The sequence below is a fragment of the Pantherophis guttatus genome, chromosome 9, assembly GCF_059756535.1.
Source record: "Pantherophis guttatus breed Tessera chromosome 9, ASM5975653v1, whole genome shotgun sequence".
Lineage (NCBI taxonomy): Eukaryota > Metazoa > Chordata > Lepidosauria > Squamata > Colubridae > Pantherophis > Pantherophis guttatus.
In genome coordinates this window covers 32,171,181-32,190,714 of record NC_142071.1, presented here as the reverse complement: position 1 = coordinate 32,190,714, position 19,534 = coordinate 32,171,181, and the positions used below count along the sequence as shown (strand labels likewise).

At 53.5% G+C, this 19,534-nt stretch overlaps 3 protein-coding genes across 4 annotated transcripts; all 3 read left to right on the top strand.

The window, feature by feature from the left end:
- The first annotated feature begins 991 nt into the window (after positions 1-991).
- LOC117670220 (uncharacterized) lies at positions 992-3,334 on the top strand. 2 transcript variants are annotated; one of them, XM_034425220.3, is made up of 4 exons: positions 992-1,242; positions 1,603-1,699; positions 2,096-2,219; positions 2,364-3,334. In XM_034425220.3, the coding sequence occupies exons 2-4, from the start codon at positions 1,648-1,650 to the stop codon at positions 3,259-3,261; spliced, it is 1,074 nt and encodes a 357-aa protein (XP_034281111.1). In that variant the 5' UTR covers positions 992-1,242; positions 1,603-1,647; the 3' UTR covers positions 3,262-3,334. The 2 variants fall into 2 exon arrangements, with proteins under 2 accessions (XP_034281111.1, XP_034281112.1); XM_034425221.3 differs by lacking the exon at positions 992-1,242 and having other exon boundaries at positions 1,579-1,699.
- A 1,112-nt stretch (positions 3,335-4,446) lies between these two features.
- On the top strand, positions 4,447-9,377 carry ZPR1 (ZPR1 zinc finger). Its single transcript, XM_034425222.2, has 14 exons — positions 4,447-4,629; positions 4,733-4,894; positions 5,130-5,220; positions 5,770-5,840; positions 6,571-6,657; positions 6,754-6,876; positions 7,006-7,059; positions 7,185-7,251; positions 7,466-7,536; positions 7,620-7,709; positions 7,808-7,918; positions 8,216-8,302; positions 8,438-8,503; positions 9,071-9,377. Exons 1-14 carry the CDS (start codon positions 4,510-4,512, stop codon positions 9,203-9,205), a joined length of 1,335 nt encoding a protein of 444 aa, XP_034281113.1. The 5' UTR covers positions 4,447-4,509; the 3' UTR covers positions 9,206-9,377.
- Positions 9,378-10,382: 1,005 nt separating this feature from the next.
- On the top strand, positions 10,383-17,178 carry BUD13 (BUD13 spliceosome associated protein). Its single transcript, XM_034425223.2, has 11 exons — positions 10,383-10,667; positions 10,990-11,089; positions 11,762-11,846; positions 12,479-12,536; positions 13,344-13,630; positions 13,769-14,103; positions 14,269-14,374; positions 14,747-14,885; positions 15,167-15,354; positions 15,762-15,843; positions 16,370-17,178. The coding sequence occupies exons 1-11, from the start codon at positions 10,546-10,548 to the stop codon at positions 16,461-16,463; spliced, it is 1,596 nt and encodes a 531-aa protein (XP_034281114.2). The 5' UTR covers positions 10,383-10,545; the 3' UTR covers positions 16,464-17,178.
- The last annotated feature ends 2,356 nt before the right edge of the window (positions 17,179-19,534 follow it).

Genomic DNA, 19,534 nt, shown 5'->3' with positions numbered 1-19,534 from the left:
ACAGGGCAAAGGGGTGGGGGGGGCATTAGAATAGAACAGAACAGAACAGAACAGAACAGAACAGAACAAGATTCTTTATTGGCCAAGTGTGATTGGACACAAGGAATTTGTCTTAGTGTCTTAGAGAGTATACTGCTCTCAGTGTACATTAGGAGAATAAAATACATTCATCAAGAATAAAAAGATACAACATTTAGTGATAGTCAAGGTTACTAATAAGCTATCAAATCGTACTAGGAAATAAGTAAAAACAATATAATTCAAAGATACAAGAAACATGGCTATAGTCATAAGTGGGAAGAGATAGTAAGGGAGAGAATAATAATAGTTATACAGTCTTAGTAAATTATTTGACAGTGTTGTGGGAATTAGTTGTCAAGCAGAGTGATGGCATTCGGGAAAAAACTGTCCTTGTGTCTAGTTGTCTTGGTGTGCAGTGCCCTATAGCATCTTTTTGAGGGTAGAAGTTGAAACAATTTATGTCCAGAATGCGAGGGGTCTGTGCCCCAGACGTCCATGGGTTTGGCTGTGGGGAGGGTGCTTTGGCATTTTGTAGTCTTGGAAGTCTTGAGAGCAGGCAGGATGACATTCTGGGATGACTCTTGAGCTCCATGTCGAGTGTAAGCAAAGCCAGCCCAGTAGACCTTGGCCAGGGCCCCTCAGCTGGCTGGGTGTCTGATGTGTTTTTCCACAGGGACCGCAGGGGGCTCGGGACAGCCCCACCACCTTTGTGGCTAAGCTCATAGTGGGGGGCAGAGGGGTGTGTGGAAATGGCTCCAATCCTTCCCATTGAAGAACGTTAGTCCTGGCCTGCCCCCCCCCCCCCAATGCAGAAAGGCCTCCAGGTCTGGAAGGGTTTCAGGGGAGAATCCCCTTGGACAACCTCCTCCCCTACTAGGCTGCTCCCATTCCTGACCACTTCATTTATCATTATTGTATCATTACATTTATTATCACTGCAAGAATCTTGCTTCTGCTCTCCCAACCTTAGACCTGCCCAGGTTGTGCTGGCTTCTCCCTGCTGGCAGAGGCTGGGGACCGTGCAAGGATTCTGCTGTGGAGCTGCAGATAACTGGCAATCTTGTGGCCATGCAGGCCTCCACGTCACATTCCTGCTAAAGTCCAAGAGCTCAAGGAGGTGTCACCAGCCTACGTGGATGCAAGAAGATGCCGTCCCCAGGAATATAAATACAGAGCGGCTGCCAAGGCAGAGCTGCAGAGCAGAAGAAGCCTCTGGAGAAGGTGAGCCCTGGCTGCAAATGGGGATCTGCTCTCCGGTCCCTCTGGAGGCCGAGGGGGCCAGGCAAGCTGCGTGCTTGGGCTTCTTGATGGAAGAGGGCAGCCCTGGGTGCTTTGTCGGGCAAGAGGTGGGCTGGGCGAGGCTGGCGTTGCCTTTGTCCGCCCCTCACTCCAGCTTGAGAGGCACCCCTGGCATTGACTCTGGTTCTCCCCTTGGGGGAAGCTCCTGGCTCTCCTTACCTCCACCTGGGGGAGCCCAAACTCCTTGTTGAGGTGATGCTGCAGGACTGGAGCCAACGCAGAGCACGGACCTGGGATAAAGGGCTGCCATGAGGAGGGCTCACCTCTGCCTCTTCTCCACAGGTCTGTTCCTGACAGGACTCTGTGTGCCGTTTCCTGCCACCCACCATGTCTCCGAAGGCAGCCGCTTTCCTCCTCGGACTCTTGATTGCCACCACAGGTATCAGTATCTCATTATCTCCATCTTTTAATTGGCAAACAGCCTTAGTTCCTCTGTCCTTCCTCGGGCTTTCTCTGGCTGGGGTGTTTCTGCTAATTGGCTGCCTCCAGAAGGTAGAGAAAGGTTGGGTTAAAGACACCCAGAGATGCTGCGTGGCTCAGATCTGTAAACGGAGCCCGGGGTCGGGGGTGTTGCGTTTCAGAGAAGATGAGAAGAAGTGTGGCTTGGGTGTGGGCACTGGGGATACTAAACTACCACCAGCAGCAGCCCCTTTGATGGAGGTGGCTGGAAAGGGGGACGCAAGAGTCCAGACGAGGGTCTCTAGTCCCTTGAATAGGCCTGGGTGACCCAGAGAGGTGGCCTTCAGGACTGACCTTTCTCTCCTCATCCCTGCAGGGGCCCAAGACAGCCCCTCTCCCCAACAGCTGACTGACTTGATCGGGCAGTACTTCACTCAGCTGAGCAACAATGCCAAGGAGACCCTGAGACAGGCCCAGCAGTTGGACATCAGCCAGTTCAGGTGAGTTGCCCAGAAAGCCGAGGCTTAAAACTCTTTCAAAGCAGGCAGTAGGTTCTCCTGCATTCACCTGCGCAGGTGTAGCTCCAGTAGGAAATAATCAGGCAAAAAGGGACCAGCCGTGACTTCCCTCCCCTTTCCTCCCAGGGACCAGATCCAGGACCACCTCCAGACCATCAATCCCTACACCGAGGAAATGCAGAAAAAGTTGATCCTGTATATCACCCAGATAAGCGAAGAAGTGGAAAAGTTAAATGAGAAATTCAAGATAGAGCTGGAGCAGCTGCAGGCGGATATTACTCCCTTCGCAGTGGATGTCCAGAACCAGGTGACCACGGCTGCCGAGAACCTGAAAGCCCAGCTGACACCCTACACTGAGCAGCTGCGAGCCACGACAGACCACGTGGCCACCCAAATCTCCCAGAAACTGGCATATTCATTGCAAGAGCTGCAGGCCCAGGTGAAGGAAAACGTGGGTGACCCAGCCACCCTCTCCCCCTACATCCAGAGGCTTCAGGAGACCGTCAACCAGCAGGTGGCAGACATCAAGGTGCAGCTGGGCCCTTTCCCTGCAGAGCTGAAGGCCAAGGCGGACCAGGCGGTGGAGGAGCTGTACAAGCGCCTGTCCCCCTATGCCCAGACCACGCCAGAGCAGCTGAGGCGGCAGCTGGAAGAGCTCTCCTTCCAGGTGGAAAAGAGCGCAGAGGCCTTCCGGGACAAGCTCCAGGGAGAAGCTGAGCAGTTGCGGGGACGGCTCGACACGCTTCTGCAGGGAGACCTGGTGTCCCACCTGGACAGCCTGAAGAGGGACGTTGGGCAGCAGATTGAGGAGTTCCGTCAGCAAGCGGGGTCCTACGGGGACAGCTTCAACCAGCTGGTGGTGGAAAAGATGCAGAAACTGGGCGAGAGGTTGCAGCCCCATGCCAGCGGGGTGGAGGATCACCTGAGCTTCTTGGAGAAGGAAGTCAAGGAGAAGTTTGTGGCCTTCACGGACAGCCTCCGGCAGACTGAGGAGCGTCTCCTTCCCGCCCTGGAGGAAGCATGAAAGAGGGGAGCCCAGCGGCTCTTCCAGGAGACCCTGAGACTTTGTTGCTTGAAATAAAAGAACTGCTCAGCCACCCTCCAGGCTCTGTCTCTTGTGGGGGGATGGGACGGACGCTTGGGAGGGATCCTGAGGGCGGGGCGGGGGAGGGGGGCAAGAGAACAAACAAGGAGGGGGGCTCGGGGGAAGGGGCTCTCCATCAGATTTTATTTATTCTTCAGCTGGACAGGGCTGCCCGTCCCACACAAAAGTGACTCTAGGTGGCACACAATAAAACATTATCTGTAAAATATTAATAAACATTTTAAAGCATTTTAAAAAGAAAACAGAGGCTGAGAAAAGCAGCAGAGCTAAATAACAACAGCCCGATGGCCTAACCCTTACGGCAGGAGCCCAATCTGGGGGCGACCAGGCCACAAGTGACTCTGGGGCAGAGACCCCCCCTCAGGAAGGAACGCCAAGGTCCTGCGGCCACCCCAGGTTGTGCATGCCCTCTCCCAACCCCGTGGCAAGGATGGCAGCGGCCTCAAACTGGCAGGCCTGCCCAAGGGAGGGGGGTTCCCACTGCCTGGCCCTTGCTCAGCAGGCGCCTCCCCTGGACCACCAGGCCCCTCGCTGGCTTCCCGCCTTTCCTCAGGGATCACGGGAAGTGCCCATTTGTAAAGCCCTGGGAAGACCAGAGGTGGAAGAGTGCATCCACTTATGAGGGCCGCCATCTCATAAAAAGGAGCCTGAGCCTCTGCAAAGGGTGCGGGGAAGAGCCACGGAGGGCAAAGGAGACGCAGGAGGACAGTGGCAGGGATTGGGGGTTTCATGAAGAGGGGGGGGGGCACATGGCAGCAGTCTTCCAGTATCCCAGGGCTGCCCCACAGAGGAGGGGGGGGTCGCCTCCGAAGCCCCCGGGGGCAGGAGCAGAAGCCACGGGTGAGAAGCTCTGGGCAACCAGCCGGTGGCAATGCCTTCCTTCCCCCCAGAGGCCCTGGGGGCCCTTGGAAGAAGAGGGATGGTCCAGGCGGGCCTCCTGCTTGAGCGGGGGCTGGACTAGAAGACCTCCAAGGGCCCTTCCGGCTCTGCCGTTCTGCATCCTGCGCGGGAGTTCCCCCCCCACGCCCCCTGGGGAAGGGAGCGGCGCCCGCGGGCCGCCTCTTGACGCTCACGGGCAGGGCGGCGGGCGCCTGAGGGTGACGTCACAGGGGCGCCCGCGTTCTCCTTCCGCCGGAAGCGGAAGCCGGTGCGGAGGCAGAGGGCGGCATGGCGGCGGTGGGTCGGGAGCCGGGGGTCGCGGGGGGGCTTTTCCACCCGCTGAGCGCCGACGACGAGCAGCAGCTGCCGACCGAGCTGGAGTCGCTGTGCATGGCCTGCTTCCGCCAAGTGAGGGCGCGGCGCTTCCCGGGGCCTGGTGGGGCGGCGGGGCTCCCGGAGGCGCGGCGGTGCCGGGGAGCCCGGGCGGGCCTCAGCCTCTCTCTCCCGGCAGGGCGCCACGCGGCTCCTGCTGACCAGCATCCCGTTCTTCCGGGAGGTCATCGTCGGCTCCTTCGCCTGCGGCAGCTGCGGCTGGACCAACGCCGAGATCCAGTCGGCCGGGCGCATCCAGGCGCGCGGGGTCCGCTACGCGCTGGCCGTCAAGAGCCGGCAGGTGGGGGCCGCTCCGGACACGCCCCGCCCCGCCCCCGAAGGAGGGGAAGCGCCGGTCTCCCGCAGAGAGAGGACGGAGAGCTCCGGAGGCGCTTCTTCCCCTCCCCCCCGCCGGGGGCTTTGTGTATGGGGGGGGCTGTTGACGGGGGGAGCGTCTTGTGTCGGGGCCCTTCCTCCAGGCCTCCCCCCCCGGCTCCTGGGGCAGAGTAACCGCTCCTGATGCTCTCCTCCCGCAGGACATGAACAGGGCGGTGGTGAAGACGGACACTGCCACCGCTGGAGTGCCAGAGCTGGACTTCGAAATCCCCGCTTTTTCTCAGAAGGGAGGTGGGTATGAGGCCCTGCTGGGACCTCAGGGGGAGGGTCATGGGAGAGGAGCCCCCCCCCGGGCCTCCCTGTTTTCCTGGGGGAGACCCATTGCGGAGGAAGAGGAGGAGCTGCTTGCGGTGGATTTTGGTAACCGGGTGCTGTGGCCCTCCAGCTAGCTTTCTTTTGGGCTGAGGAGGGGAGCGTAGGCTTCTTTCCAAGCTGGCTTCCTTTTGGGCTCTGAGGAAGTGCGGCTTTAATCCGCGGGGCTCAGCTCCTGTCATCTGCTGTTATTTTTCCAGGCCGATTGGAATTAGGGCACAAGGGGGATGACGACTTGGGGTTAGACAAGGGTGAGAATGCCTGGTGTGTGTGTGTTGCCATCTTTTGAGGGATAGAAGCTGCAGCCGCCTTTCTGATCGCTGCCTTGCCCGAGAAGATCTGGCAGGAGGCCATATTATTGGTTTGGTGATTTTTTTCATAGTAAGGATAATTATTTTCCTTGTTTGGGCGGAAGAAATTTGTGATTGTCTGGGAGCATGGAGTAATCGTGGCTTTCCCTCCTATCAGTTCTTACAACCCTGGAAGGGATCCTTGACAGAGCAATAGCAGAACTGGAGCAGGATCAGCCTGACCGCAGAGTAAGCTGCTCAAAGGAATCTGGGAAAAGGAGGGGCAGCGCTTTCCTCACATGGGGCAACTTTCTAGCTTGGCATTTGGCTGTGTTAATTGCAGATAGGCTTCCTGCCACCTGGGCAAACAACCCTCTGATAGCTGTTTTAGAATAGGGGTCCCTGGTCCATGGACCGGCACTGGTGTGTGGCCTGCCAGAAACTGGTCCCTGCAAACAAGCGAAGCCCCCTCCACGGAATGCAGGCAGCACACAAAACCATGCCCCCTCCAGTCCGTGGAAAAACCTCTGACCATGGAACCGGTCCCTGGTGCCCAAAAGGTTCTAGAGCATCCTGTTCATAAGTAAATTATTGGGGTTTGAAGGCCCCCTCGGGAAGTGAAACAGGAGAGGATGGTCTTCTGTCTGTTTTCACATGGCCTTCTGCAATTCTGACAGCTCCACCTGGGAGATTCTGTGAACACACAACAAAGGGCTCTGTGGCATCTTAAATATTTCACAGTGAAACTGCTTGTGGTCCAGGGTCGACTTTGTCTTAATTTGGTGGGGAGAGAATGCAGTCAGCTGGCCCAGAAAACGAACAAGCGAGCCCAGGTGGTTTTGACTGGTGGCTTATGGTTCTTACTGCAGAATTGCCTTTCTGGGGGAACAGTCCCAGCTCGGAGCCTAGAAGGGGGCTGCCCTGTGTGTGCTGCTTCCACTGGGAAAGCAAGTCAGTTGTTTCTGCTTTTTGGCCATAGAAAATGGACACTGAAGTGGCAGGAAAAATCGACGAATTCATCTCTAAGTTGAAAGGCCTGAAGGAAGTGGAGTCGGCTTTCACATTTGTAAGTTACCTTGGGATGCTGAGAGCAGCTTCCACCTGCAGGCATTGTTAATCCCGGCAAAAGAGTGATTTTGGTGGCACCTCTTTTCCCCTCCAGATTCTTGACGATCCTTCGGGAAACAGTTTTGTGGAGAACCCTCATGCCCCGCAGAAGGACGATGCCCTAGAGGTCACCCATTACAGGAGGACTGCCCAGCAAGCAGCTCTGCTTGGAATAGAGGTAACAGGGAGGGCTTGGAAAGGTCTTGCCTGGGTGCAGCCCCATGCCATTCCTGTGGCCTCTGAGCTCTGTTGCAAGCCCTGAGGGTCTGCATGCCAAACGCTTACGGACCCCTCTGTTCCACCCCAGGAAGAGGGCTTGGAGGAGGATTCAGCTGACTCTGCAGAGGATCTGAGGAACGAGGTGAGTGGGTGGTGAAGAGGCTGGCACTTGGGTGGCAGAGTTCCCCTTTGGACTGGTGCCTGTCCAGTCAGGAGCAGAGGAGCCCTCCGGGCAGAGGTGCCTCAGGCTGGCTTCTCTTCTACCAGGTTCTGCAGTTCAACACCAACTGTCCTGAATGCAACGCTCCCGCCAGCACAAACATGAAGCTGGTGCGTATCCTTTGAGCCTGTGGGGGACACTGCTTGTCTGCATCAGTCCTGTGATGGACGGCCAAAATATGCATGGCCCTGGTGCGGGCACTGGCTTTTGGAGGGCAGAAGGAGCCGACTGGGCTCCTCCTCTGCTTCCAAGGCAACGCGTGGGGGGGGGGGGCGCAAGAGGCTGATGAGTCTGCATGGTGGAGTTTTTCTTTACTGCTTCTCCTCAGAGATTCCCCATTTCAAGGAAGTCGTCATCATGGCTACAAACTGCGATGCCTGTGGGCACAGAACAAACGAGGTGAGTCTTTTCGTTCTGGAAGGTGGGTCATCCAGGGCTCTGCTCCGTGTTACCACTTGAGACCCTCCTCTCCATTGCCTTAGGTGAAATCCGGGGGAGGCATCGAGCCTTTGGGTACCAAGATAACCCTTCATGTGACGGGCCCTGCAGACATGACCAGGGACGTTCTAAAGGTGACGCTCTTTTCCATCAGTTCTGACATTGACACTCTTTGTAAAGGCCTACAGCCAGCCTCTCCAGGAAATAAATGACGTTCTCTTTTTTTTTGCAGTCAGAAACTTGCATGATAGAGATTCCAGAGCTGGAGTTTGAGTTAGGAATGGGAGCTCTGGGTGGAAAATTCACCACTCTAGAAGGGTTGCTGAAGGACATCCAGGCTCTGGTGAGTGAATCTGAGCGATTATCGGAGGTCTGTCCTGTATTGCCACATTTCTTCCAATGAAGGAACTGGAGATCAGCTGAAATAGTGGTGGACGTGAAAGCCTCGGCCCTGGGTGAGCTGCTCCTGCCTTTTGACTCGAGCCATCTGGGCAGAAGGCAGAGAAGTGGCTGCTGGATCTCTCTGGGGGAGTCTCAGGGCGGCTGGGCCTGCTGATCAGAGAGGTGATGCCTTCAGGTGGCCTGGGAGAGCGGGGCATTGCCTCTGCCTTGGGCCTAACCTGAGCCGTCTCTCCTGCAGGTGGAGAAGAATCCTTTCACCCTGGGGGACGGCTCTTGCCCCGACAAAGCAGCAAAACTGTGCGCCTTTGGGAGGAAGTTCCAGCAGGTAGGCTGCCTTTGCATGCCCCTCGTGCTACCAACGTCAGCCCCCTGCAGGCCCATTGCGGGAGGGATGGCAAGCCTTGCATTTCGCGGGCGATGCTTTCTGTGGTCAGATGGAGAGCTTTTCTTTTTCTGCCAGATTGTAGATGGGCAGATGAAGGTACACCTTGTTCTGGATGATCCTGCAGGAAACAGTTACCTTCAGGTAAGGCAAATCAATGCAAACAACATGGAAGGAAGAGGGAACGGTCCATCAGGTTTTAAAAGAGGCATTGGGTATTTTGTTTGAAAATGCAGCTGTTTCATGTTGCCTGTCATGGCTCAGTGAAGGGCAAACATAGGTTTATACCTGGCCTCGGGGCTTCCAGGCACCCTCTGATACGGAATGTCCCTGTGGGCAGGATGTAGGAGGCTACTCTAAAGTCTACCTTTCTCGGGTGAAATTGTTTGGCCTTCATTGTTGAACTGTTGGGTTGTGTGTGGCATTGTTCTGGCCGCCTTTGGATATGCCAGCCGGACTTTGGCCAGTGTTGGGTATGGAGAAGGCTGACCTTGGTGCATGAAGAGGCTGAAGGACACTCTTTATGTTACCCTGTTGTGCATATTTTTTAATAATGGTGTAGATGATTCTTAGCATGTTTGATTTTGGCTTTTTATAAACCCCAGACCTGTTCCTAAAAGGAATCCTACTGGATTTGGGCAAAAGACTGCAAACCCCAGGGATTTATTGCACGCAGGCTGCTGCCTCATAGTCTTGTCTTTGCACTTCCAGAATCTCTATGCTCCTGAAGAAGACCCGGAGTTGTGTGTGGAGCGATACGAACGGCGGTTTGAACAGAACGAGGAGCTGGGCCTGAATGACATGAAAACAGAGGGCTACGAGGCAGATGTTTCTTCCCCTCAGTAGTCAAGATGACATGCTGGACACCATGTGGAGAGTAATAGACTGTTGGGTTTCAAGCTTTTGTCGACTCACTTTTCTTTGGCAAGCAGCAGCTTGTTGTCATGTCAAGATTGACTCTGCCTCACACATGGAAGGCAGGATGGCTGGACTCAACTATTAAAACTGAAGCAGGGAAGTCGGTGTCCTTGTCTTAAAGTGAAGCGGAAGGGTTCTGTTGGGGGTTCCTGGGTGAAGAAGCGGTGACCTCTGCCTTCTTGCCATTTTCCTCTTCAGCCCAAGGGAGGGAATTACATGACCCTTCTCTCTCAAGAGTTTGCAAGCTGCCCTTGTACTACCAAGAGCCATGTTGATAATTGCCTACAACTCTCCTGTATTCTGCTGGTGCGAGTAATGGATTCAGGGGTTGTAGCAACTGGGAGCCCCACCATATGAGAGGTTGGCAGTGTCTCGGCTTGGCCCTTCTGAAGAGACTGGGCCCTTAGCAAAGTTAAAACTGGAATAATGAAAATTAACTGAGGAAAGCGACAGATCAATAAGGAAAAACACCTCTGATGCTCATCTCTAATCCTTCAGAATCCAAGGCCCCGGAACAAGTGGGGGATTTCGCTTGTTTTCTAAACACAACCGAGGTGCTTAGGGCTGGGTAGACCTCTAGATGCAGAGCATAACTCCACTTGTGGGGCTCCCATAGCGAATCATCCTCCAAGTTGCCTTTCCCGAGCCACTTGGAGGATGTGGGTGAACCCCTACGCTGACTCTAGTTCGTGGCACAGATGAAAGGAGCGGCTGCATCCAATTTCAAGTCAAGCAACAGGTGTTTGGATGGCTAAAACGGCTCAGGCTTCGGTGGCCAACAGAGTGGGAGGGTTACAGATTCCTGGGGCTTTGCTGCAGGTCTGGCTTTATTTTTTGCTCCCAGTTTAAGAAGGCGAGGTGCTGTTGGCATTGGCCATAAGGGTGGTAGGAGCTTCAGAGCAGGGAAAGAGGAACCGAGAGGGGCTAGGAAAGCAGCGCCTGGGGAGGGGCAATCGGAGCTGCTTTTTGGGGTCTGCTGGCACCTTGAGAGGCAGAGTGAGATCCGTTGCAGGGGGCATCTTGCCAACTCACTGGCAGCGGCGGTCATAATTACGCCTGTCCTTCATTCTGGGCAACTCGCAACAATCAAGTTAACCCAGTAAAACGAAAGAGCCGCCTCCCAGGATGCGCTGGAGTGGGGCGCTGGCAGCCACGGGCGCCGCCAGAGGGAGACATTGTGCTCCGGAGGCGACCACAGAGAGGGGCCGTTTTCTCTGAAGCTCCGCCTCGATGGCCGCCCCGCTTCCGCTTCCGGGTCTCCGGAGAAGATGGCGGCGGCCTCCAGCCTCTCGAAGGCCGAGTACCTGAGGCGGCGCTACCTGGAGGGCGGCGATGCCGAGGCGGGCAAGAAGCGGCGGCGGAAGAAGGCGGCGGCGGCGGCGGAGGGCCGGTGAGTGAATTCGGTCTTGCTGGGCCTGGGCCAGCCGCTGCTTGGCGTCCCTTAGTGGGGCTCGTGGGCGCCGCGAAGAGGCGAGAAGCCCGGAGGGAGCCTGGGCCGCTTGGCCGCATTCCCGGAGGGGCGGCTGGGTCCGCTTGGAGGGAGCCCCGGCGGGATTCCCCCGTCTGCGGAACGGCCGCCCTTCGGGGAGGATCGGGCCAGGGGCCTTGGAAGGCCAGGCGTCCCGGGGCTTCCCCTCCCTCCCTCCGGGCGTGGCGCGTGTGGGAGCGATGCCGAGCCGGTGCCGAAGGGGCTCTTTTCCCGCCGCCCGCAGGATGCGCATCGTGGACGACGACGACGTGAGCTGGAAGAGCAGGCCTGCCGATGAGGGCCAGGAGGAGGAAGAGGAGGGGGACGAGAGCGACCTGCCCGTGGTGAGTGGGGGGGGGGGCGGCGGGGGCCTCGCCTGGCCTCTCCTTGCTGGTTGCCTGCAGACGGTTATAACTCTGACTTGCGGCCCATCGCCAGATGCAAAACCGAAGCGGTCAGAGAAAGCAGGACCCGTGGAAACGGTTTAACTGGTTGCAGGATCCAATCTGGCTCCATCACCGGCATCCCAGGTTTTGTCTTCCTTGTGCTGGGGCCGATCCTCAGGGCAATTTTATTATTATTATTATTATTATTATTATTATTATTATTATTATTATTATTATTATTTAGTTTGATTTATATGCTGCCCTTCTCCGGAGACTCAGGGCGGCTTACAATGCATTAAGCAATAGCCTTCATACTTTTGTATATACCTGCTTAGTAGGGCTTTCGGACCCCCCCAGCGGTGTTCTTTTTTATACAAAGTCAGTTTATTGCCCCCACAATCCGGGTCCTCATTTTACCTACCTTGAAAGGATGGAAGGCTGAGTCAACCTTGAGCCTGGTGAGATTTGAACTCGCAGTAATTGCATGCAGCTGGCAGCTAAATGCTACTTTTAACAGTAGTTTAGTCTGCTGCGCCACCAGGCTCCTTTATTAGTTTAAGTGGTTGCTTGGTAGGAGGACTTTGAGCCGTGCAGAAAAAAAATCCGCTCTGTCTTGTCTGTTGTTTCTAGGTGGCTGAATTTATTGATGAGCGGCCAGATGAAGTTAAATGGATGGAAACTTTCCGAGCAAGTAACAAATGGAAGTTATTAGGAGGTTAGCAGTTTGGAGCTTCTCTGAGAGAACGGTTTCATTGTGCGTGAGATACTTGAGCTGGATTTACTGCATGCATCTGCTACCTAATCCAGGCTTTGAGCAAAGAGGGTTCGGGTTGCGCTGCCTGAAAAGACTTTAAAAGGTGGAAGCCGGAATGGTTTGGAAAGAAAGCTGTGGAATAGAATGATAAGTACTACTGAATGTTTAGTGCTTTTACATCAGAAGAAAGAAAATTGTGCACTTGTAGAATCAATTCGCCATACCTAGTCTTGTATGAGGAATTTAACACAGTGTCTTGTTTGCTTCTCTGATAAGATGCAGTTTGTTGAAAATAGGATTTTTCTTCTGTGGGGTATTTAGAAGACCTAAAAGTGGGAAGATATTGTCTAAGTTCCACATTTTATTTTCCTTTGAAAAAACCATTAAAAAAAATGAAATGTCTGTTCATTCGGGAAATAAGCTTTCTTCAGAAACAAATTTGGTGCCCTCCAGATCACCACGGCTTTGCTTGCTGTTTAGGAATTCTACAAGTTGTAATTTCTACATTTTGGGAAACAGTCATATGAAGAGAGACAATTGTGGATGTTAGGGATGCCTTGTGTGTTAAGAAGGCTTTACATTTCTTTTTAAAGATCAGAATGAAGAGTCACAGTTATTTGGACATTCTACGACAACCGCATCAATAAGCAGGTGAGATGTGGGAACCTTAGCTGAGTAGCTAACAGCCTAATCTTTCCAGCTATGTCTATTGCTTGTATTAATCAAGGAGAATATTTGTAGCTCAGGATTGACATACTTGTTTGTCTTGGAGAGTTTTACAATATTTTGGGGTAAAGCTTTACCACATTAATTGCATTTACTGCTGATTGGAGACTTTTCATTTCGTGTAGAAGCAGTTACTTCAGACAGTTTGTGGGTGGAGTAAGTGGTAGTGGCACTTTTTTAAAGACACAACTGCTGAATTTCCACACTATCCAATCCATTGATTTAGTGAAGTTTCCAAAACAAAAATCCAAAGCCAACTGGGAATGAGCTTTCTGTTTCCAGTGCTTTATTTAATTTATTTTAAATTTACTTGATTGTATTATTTGTAGTTGTTTTCAGGATTTCTTTGGGTGGTGTTTAGTAGGGGATGTCAAGCAACATTCAGGCAGAGGTTGGACCGTCTAAAGCTATTAATAATACTTTAATTTGGATCTCTACACTGGGCAAGTTTTGAGTTCTCGGAACTCAGTGGCCCCTTCCACTTCTAATTTTGTGGTTGTTGGGATTTTGGCTTAGGAAGAAAAACTTGTGTTGCTTGATGTTATATGCTACTGCCAGATTGCTGAATAAACCAGACAGTTCTTGGATCAGGAGAATTTTTCCTAAGATTCTTGTTTAGTACCCAGGCAAGGATCAAGAATATATAAAACTGTATCTTGCAATACAATGCTGATTGAAAGTTGGTATATTTGTTAGAAACTTAGATTGTTGCTTTTGTTACCTTATACTCAGTTCAGAAACCTCCAGAACAAATGAAAAAAAGCATTTGTTGGACCAGTCCCCGCCTAGGAGGGCCCATCATGCCCAGCCTGATCTGTCTCCTAAAAGAGAGCCTTCATCAGGAGGCACAAATCGTGTGAAAGGCTCGAGTGGAAGCCAGTGTGAACTGTTCTCAGATGAACGCTCCGCCAGCCAGAAGTATAAGGCGGCGGCTGGTGCTGATCTGTCGCTGCCTTGCAAGAAAGCATCTCGTGCGGAGGGAGACTTGCTGCTGCCTCAGAAGGGGCTGCCATCCAGAAGTGAGTAACCCTGTGCTAAAGTACCTCCCGTAATTTGAGGTGTCAGTTGTCCAAACTCCTAAGTGATATCTTGGCAACCATCAGCTATCCTTGGTGATGCATTCTGAAAATGTCTCTTTTTCTTCATGGATTTTCCAGGCACCCTGAAGCCCCAGCCAACAGCAGCATCACCAAGGAAGCGGCAGAGACATGATTCAGAATCCAGTTCTGGTTCTTCTCCGACGAGGCGAGCTCAAGCCACCTCAGATTCGGACCTTTCGCCACCACGGGCCACTGGCCGACCAGGCGCACGGCGACCAAATTCTCCTTCTGATCTCTCCCCTCCGAGAAGGAATCGGCACAAATCTTCAGATTCGGACTTATCTCCTCCCCGAAGAGGAGCAGAAGCAAAAAAGAAAGGCCACAAGTCCAGGAGTCCCTCTACTATCTTGCCACGTCATCAGGCCATGGAGTCCAATGGGAGCAGCCAGAGGGTGAGGCTTTGGCTTCCAGCAAGGACCTGAGATGTGCTGCGGTGCCCAGTTGGGGAGAGAAAGCCTTGCTCCAGCTGAGGCAGCCAGGAGGCAATAGGCTGTTCCGTGAATGAATGATTTATGGAACATGCCACTCACGCTGATTCCACCTTGTGTGTTCCTCAGATGCTGTCAGGGGGCAAAGCTGGCTTGGTATCAGCTGATCTGTTGAGAAAGGAGCAGCAGGAACGTAAGAAGGCTGGCAGCAGCAACAATAGCAAACATCTGGAGGGTGAGAATTTCTACAGATCCTGAAATTGCATGACGCATCCATAGCACAAGCTTCTGGGCTTCTGTCCAGCTTTTTCCAGGCAGAATCTGGTCCAGGTGGCCAGTTTGTTGGATGTTCAGGGCAGTAGGTGGCCTGATTATAGAGACTTCCACATTGTGTTTGCATTATTAAACCCTGCGGCTTCTTTCTTGAGATTCTGTGGGGGATCAAGTGTTGCTATTCGTTTCTATCCCTCTTCTCTTCCCTGCCATGGTTTTGCTGTTCCTGCAAGAATCTGTAGTGGAAGAAAAAGAGGACAACAGACCTCCACCCGGAAGCATCCTTACCTGCGTGGCTGCTTTTGAATCCTCTGATGTATCCATTTCCCTTCAGATGAATCTCGGCACGCGAAGACAGTTTTCCGGGATGAGATGGGCCGTAAGAGGGACCTGAAACAGGAGCGGCTGGAGCAGCGCAAAAGAGCAGAAGAGAAGTCTGAGCGGGACGAGCAGTATGCCAAGTGGGGGAAAGGGTGAGCTGGCAGTTTCTGTGCTTCAGTGTGGGAGCCCTGGGCAAAGGGCTAGTGTTGGCTTCCAGCAGGCTAGCAAGTCCCGGAATCTCAAAGTGAGGTTTTTGCAAGGACCTGCCGCTTAACTGTCTTTTGGCAGAAGGCCTGAAGTGGAACTTGAGGCTTCCTGCATGTTGGCGTGCTCTCTTGCTAAGCTGCAGCCCACAGCTATTTTGTGCACTGGTTTTGAGAGTGGTGGCATTGTCTCCTACCGCCTCATGATATGCAACCCGTGTCTTTCCCAGCCTGGCACAGAGCCGGCAGCAGCAGCAAAACGTGGAAGATGCAGTGAAGGAAATGCAGAAGCCCCTGGCGAGGTACATCGATGACCAGGACTTGGATCAGATGCTGCGGGAGCAGGAGCGAGAAGGAGACCCCATGGCCGACTTCATGAGGAAGAAGAAGGCGGCCAAGGAGGGGCAAGGCACCAAAGGTCAGCACTCGCAGCCTCAGGCTGGCAGCTGGGGGGAGAAACCATCAAAAGGAGCAGCCAGCGTAGAAATAGTGACCGAAAGGGTTTAGGGAAGAGGGTCTGGGTGTAACAGTGGGAAATCGCCCCAATTTGTTGCATTCCGCTTTCAAGGGAATGGGTGGTAGACATCTAAAAGAGGCAGATGCAGAAAAAGTCATTTGGTAATGTAATCACCTTTTTTTGCTCCCTGGTTGATTTTTCTAGCTTGCCACAGTGATGTTGTCTGCCTTTTGCCCAGGCATCTAATATCATCAGTAAAGCATCTCTAATGCTTCTCTGTATCTTGGGTCTGTGTTGTTAATGTGCCTGATTTCTTTAAGGGAAAAGAAAAAGAGCTTCCATTGTTTGTTTCCTTCCCTTTCTTCCAGAAAAGCCAAAGTATAATGGGCCAGCTCCCCCACTGAACAGGTTTAACATCTGGCCAGGCTACCGCTGGGATGGAGTAGACAGGTAAGTCGCTCTTTCTGACAGAATGAGGGCCCCTCAGTTCTGCCTCCCAAAGGGCAGGAGGTAGGGCCCAGGCCTCTGCTTGCAGTGTTGACTCATGGCTACAGTTTTTTTCCCCCCCTTAAGGTACAGCCTTGCCCTAACCTTAATCCTAACCCTGGAAGCACTGATTGGGTATGTTGCTGTACATAAACAGGGAGCAAATCCTTCACTCACCGGCCCTGGTGATGTTATCTAGTTGGGTAATAAAATGTCTGCAAGCACATCTCCAAGCTCACAGAACAGCAGGGACTCCACAATACAGCCTTGTATTCCTTTTATCTTTTCTCCAGGAACCTAAGAGGCAGCAGGTTTTCTATGCAGATTTGGGGGGGGGGGGGCTCTGGATGGGAGTTGCATTCCCCCCCCTCCCCGTACTAATTTGGTACCTGGAAGGCACTGAGGCTGCCATGCAAGCCATCTAGTTTCCCCCATAACTATGCATCACCCAGAGGTCCCGTCTGGCAGCTGTTACCTTTTGCTTCTGCAGGTCCAACGGTTTTGAGAAGAAGCGCTTTGCCAGAATAGCAAGTAAAAAAGCGACACAGGAACTCGCATACAAGTGGAGTGTGGAGGACATGTGAGCATCCGGCCCAAACCAGGACAAAGATTTTTAATCCTCCTCCTACCAGAGTTCACCACCTAGAATCTGCAGGAGAGTCGCTGTGCCCAGCGCAGCTGCATAGAAGCCCCGGGATGCGGAGGGTGTTTGAAGCTGTTGGAACGGAGACCCCTGGGATGTCAGGAAGGCAGCTGAAAGGCAGAACTCACAGGGCAGGCGGAGGATGCTGCAGCTGGTCGTCACCTCTTGTCCCAATGGCCAGGTATTTTGGGGAGGGAGAGGCACAGAGAAGATATGGCTCTTGTCTCCGTGCTCTCCGTCTCCCTGGACACGTTGCTCCCACTGAATAGTTTGGTTGTGGGGCTTTCCTGGTGTAAAGCATCCTCACCCTTCCGGTCTCTTGGGAACTTCCATGGCATCCCTGGAGCAGGGGGTCCGTTTCTTCAACGAGTTCTCCTTAAAGGACTTGCTGGCATAGTGAGATTTGGCTGCCATCTCCTTTTTGGCCAATCCAGAAAGCTTGCTTGGAAAATCAACTTGCAGCGTCTCCATTCTCACTGCTTCTGCAGCGTAAATCCGGGAGGCTGTTCTGGGGAATCCCTGCAAGCTGCAGAGAAGCGCAAATGACGTTTACGGAGAAAGCGGGTTCTGCAGAGCTGCGGGGCTCTTCACAGATTTTCAGTACTTGCTGCAATTTAAGTGTACAGTTTGTAAATAACAGGTTTCTTTTTTCCTAATGCTGCTGCCCCTGTGTTTGTTTTTGAAACTTCTTACTTCCGTGTCTCTAGAAGGAAATGAAAGAAATGGGCTCTGTTGATTTGTCTGTTTAGGGCACCTCTTCCTTTCTGTGGGAATGGAAGCAGCTTTTCTTTGTTTGTAGATGAACAGACTAGAGAGAACTTCCCAGTCAACATTTGACAAGTTACAGTTGGTCTGTTCTTGTTGTTGTGTGAGGGGCCTTTTGCGGGCAGCTGTTTTTGGGCAAAGTTTGCCACTGTCAGGCAGGGAGTGAGCTGGGTCTGGAGCAGCAACGTTCTTGTTTCAGAGTGTTTTTCCGAAGAGCCTGGAAGGGGTGGGGGCTGAGCCATTGAACTGGGGGGGGCATTGTCCCTGTGCCCCATGGCTATGCATTTGGGGGGCGGTCTCCCATCAATGGCTGCTGGGAGTGTGGTGGGGGCTCCAGAGCAAGGAGGGGAGAGAAAGGTCCTTTGCTGGGTGGGGGCTTGTCTCCAGCTGCTGCTGAGGCAAGGGCATCCATTTGGGGAATGGCCCAGGAACATGGGTCCCCCGGGATCAGCCACCGGAGTGGGAGGTGTGGAAATCTTAGCTTAGCTTTTGTCCTGCCCTGTCATTGCCAACCTGAGCAAGCTAATCACGAGGCAAATGAGGCAGATAGAAAAATGGGTAATAATTGGACGAATTACGCATTATTGTAAACATCCTTTGGGTACGATTTGTCTGCAGAGCGCCAGCGTGGGCGGGGTCTGGTGCAGCCGGCTTTGCCATCCTGCTTGCCTCGTTAGCACAGTTTAATTAGGGACTGGAGAAAAAGTGGCAGGCAGCGAGGCAGGAAGGGCGATGGCACACCTTGCGCCCACTTACCTGGAAATTCAAGGAAGGGCTGGCAGTGGGAAGTGGAAGTGGGAAGCCCCAGAAGGGGGTCCTTGGCCCCTCCCAGCTGAAACCTTGGAAAATGTGGGAGGAGGGAAGGGGGACGGTTAGCCCTGGGGCTTGTGGCACCTCAATGAGAAGGGACCACGCCACCTCCTCATCTTCCGGGCCTGGGGGTGTCATCCTGCAGAGTCAGTCCTTTTGCAAAGGGAGATCCCTTGCCTGGCTGTTCTGCTGTTAATTCCTCCCCCCATCCCCCCCATTCCATTGTTTGACTGTTTTATATTTTTGACAGGAAGCTGGACGATGGTGGTGATAATAAGCTTAAACTGGGTAATAAGCTTACGTGGTACATCGTGCATGTCGGGGACAAGCAATTAAGCCTGGGCTCGCACATAATAATGAGATTTTTGTTGATGAGCTCCTTGGTAATGTGTTTAGTTAGGATTAAGGGCTTAGCTTTCGGTGTGCTCAGTAGCCCCCATTCTTCCTCAGAAACATGCTGGACAGGTGGAGCAGGAGGTGGATGCAGAGTTGGGCCAGGGCTGGTTCCCCCGCCTGCCTGGCCATGACCGGCTCTCACCCCGGGTGGGAAGATAACGGGAGGGAGTTGCTGCTCCTCTGCTTTGCGCCAGGCATCGGAGCCTGATGACCGGGTGCCCTCTCCGCTAAGAGCTGAAGCGCCCCAGGGAAATCGACCACCGTCCCCTTGTATAAAAGGCAGCTCAGAGTTTGGCGCAGGGGACCTCCCTCTTTTCTGAGCTGTTGGGTAACTATTACTCATCTGGTGGGCCAAGGCTGCTTAGGAAGGGCGGAGAGGAAGGAGGAAGCCCCTGGGGCCAGTCGGGCACAGGCCTCAGGAGATCTTAGCCGGCTGTTAGTGACCAGCTCAGTCGTGGTCCCAGAGGGCTGCCGTTCATGGAACGGCCATCAGGGGGCAGCAAACCTCAGTCGTGGCCCAGGTTCACCTTTGAAGTTCCTCCAGCTCAAGAGTGCCCTGCTTGCTCCCTCTGGGGTGGTGGGACGTCCCTCCAGCAGCAGAAGGCCTCTCTGCTTTACGTGGGGCGGTTTGTTGTAAAACTTTTTTGCTCCTGCAAGGCTGACTTTATTGTTACAAAGGGAGCTCTCGTTGCTCAGCTCTTCCGAATCGCCTTCCTTGCTCCACCTGCCAGAGAGCGATTTCTCTGTGGGAAACGTCCGGGCAGGAAAAAAGCTCGTTTATGCTGAACCCCAATGGCTGCCTTTTGCTGGCCACTAGGAAAGCAATTCCATCTCCTCCCCTTTCCTTCCTTCCACCGTTTCCCTCTTTCTCTACACTCCCTCCTCCCACAAGGGATCTTGGAAAGCTCCGGAGAGAACAAAAGTGCTTAGTTAGACCTGGTACTTACTCTATGTTGTAGCCCCTCCCGTTTCCTCTTCCGATGCTGTTAGGGAGCAGCCCAGCCCAAAGCGCCAGCCCCTCTCCCCCTGCACTCTTCAGAG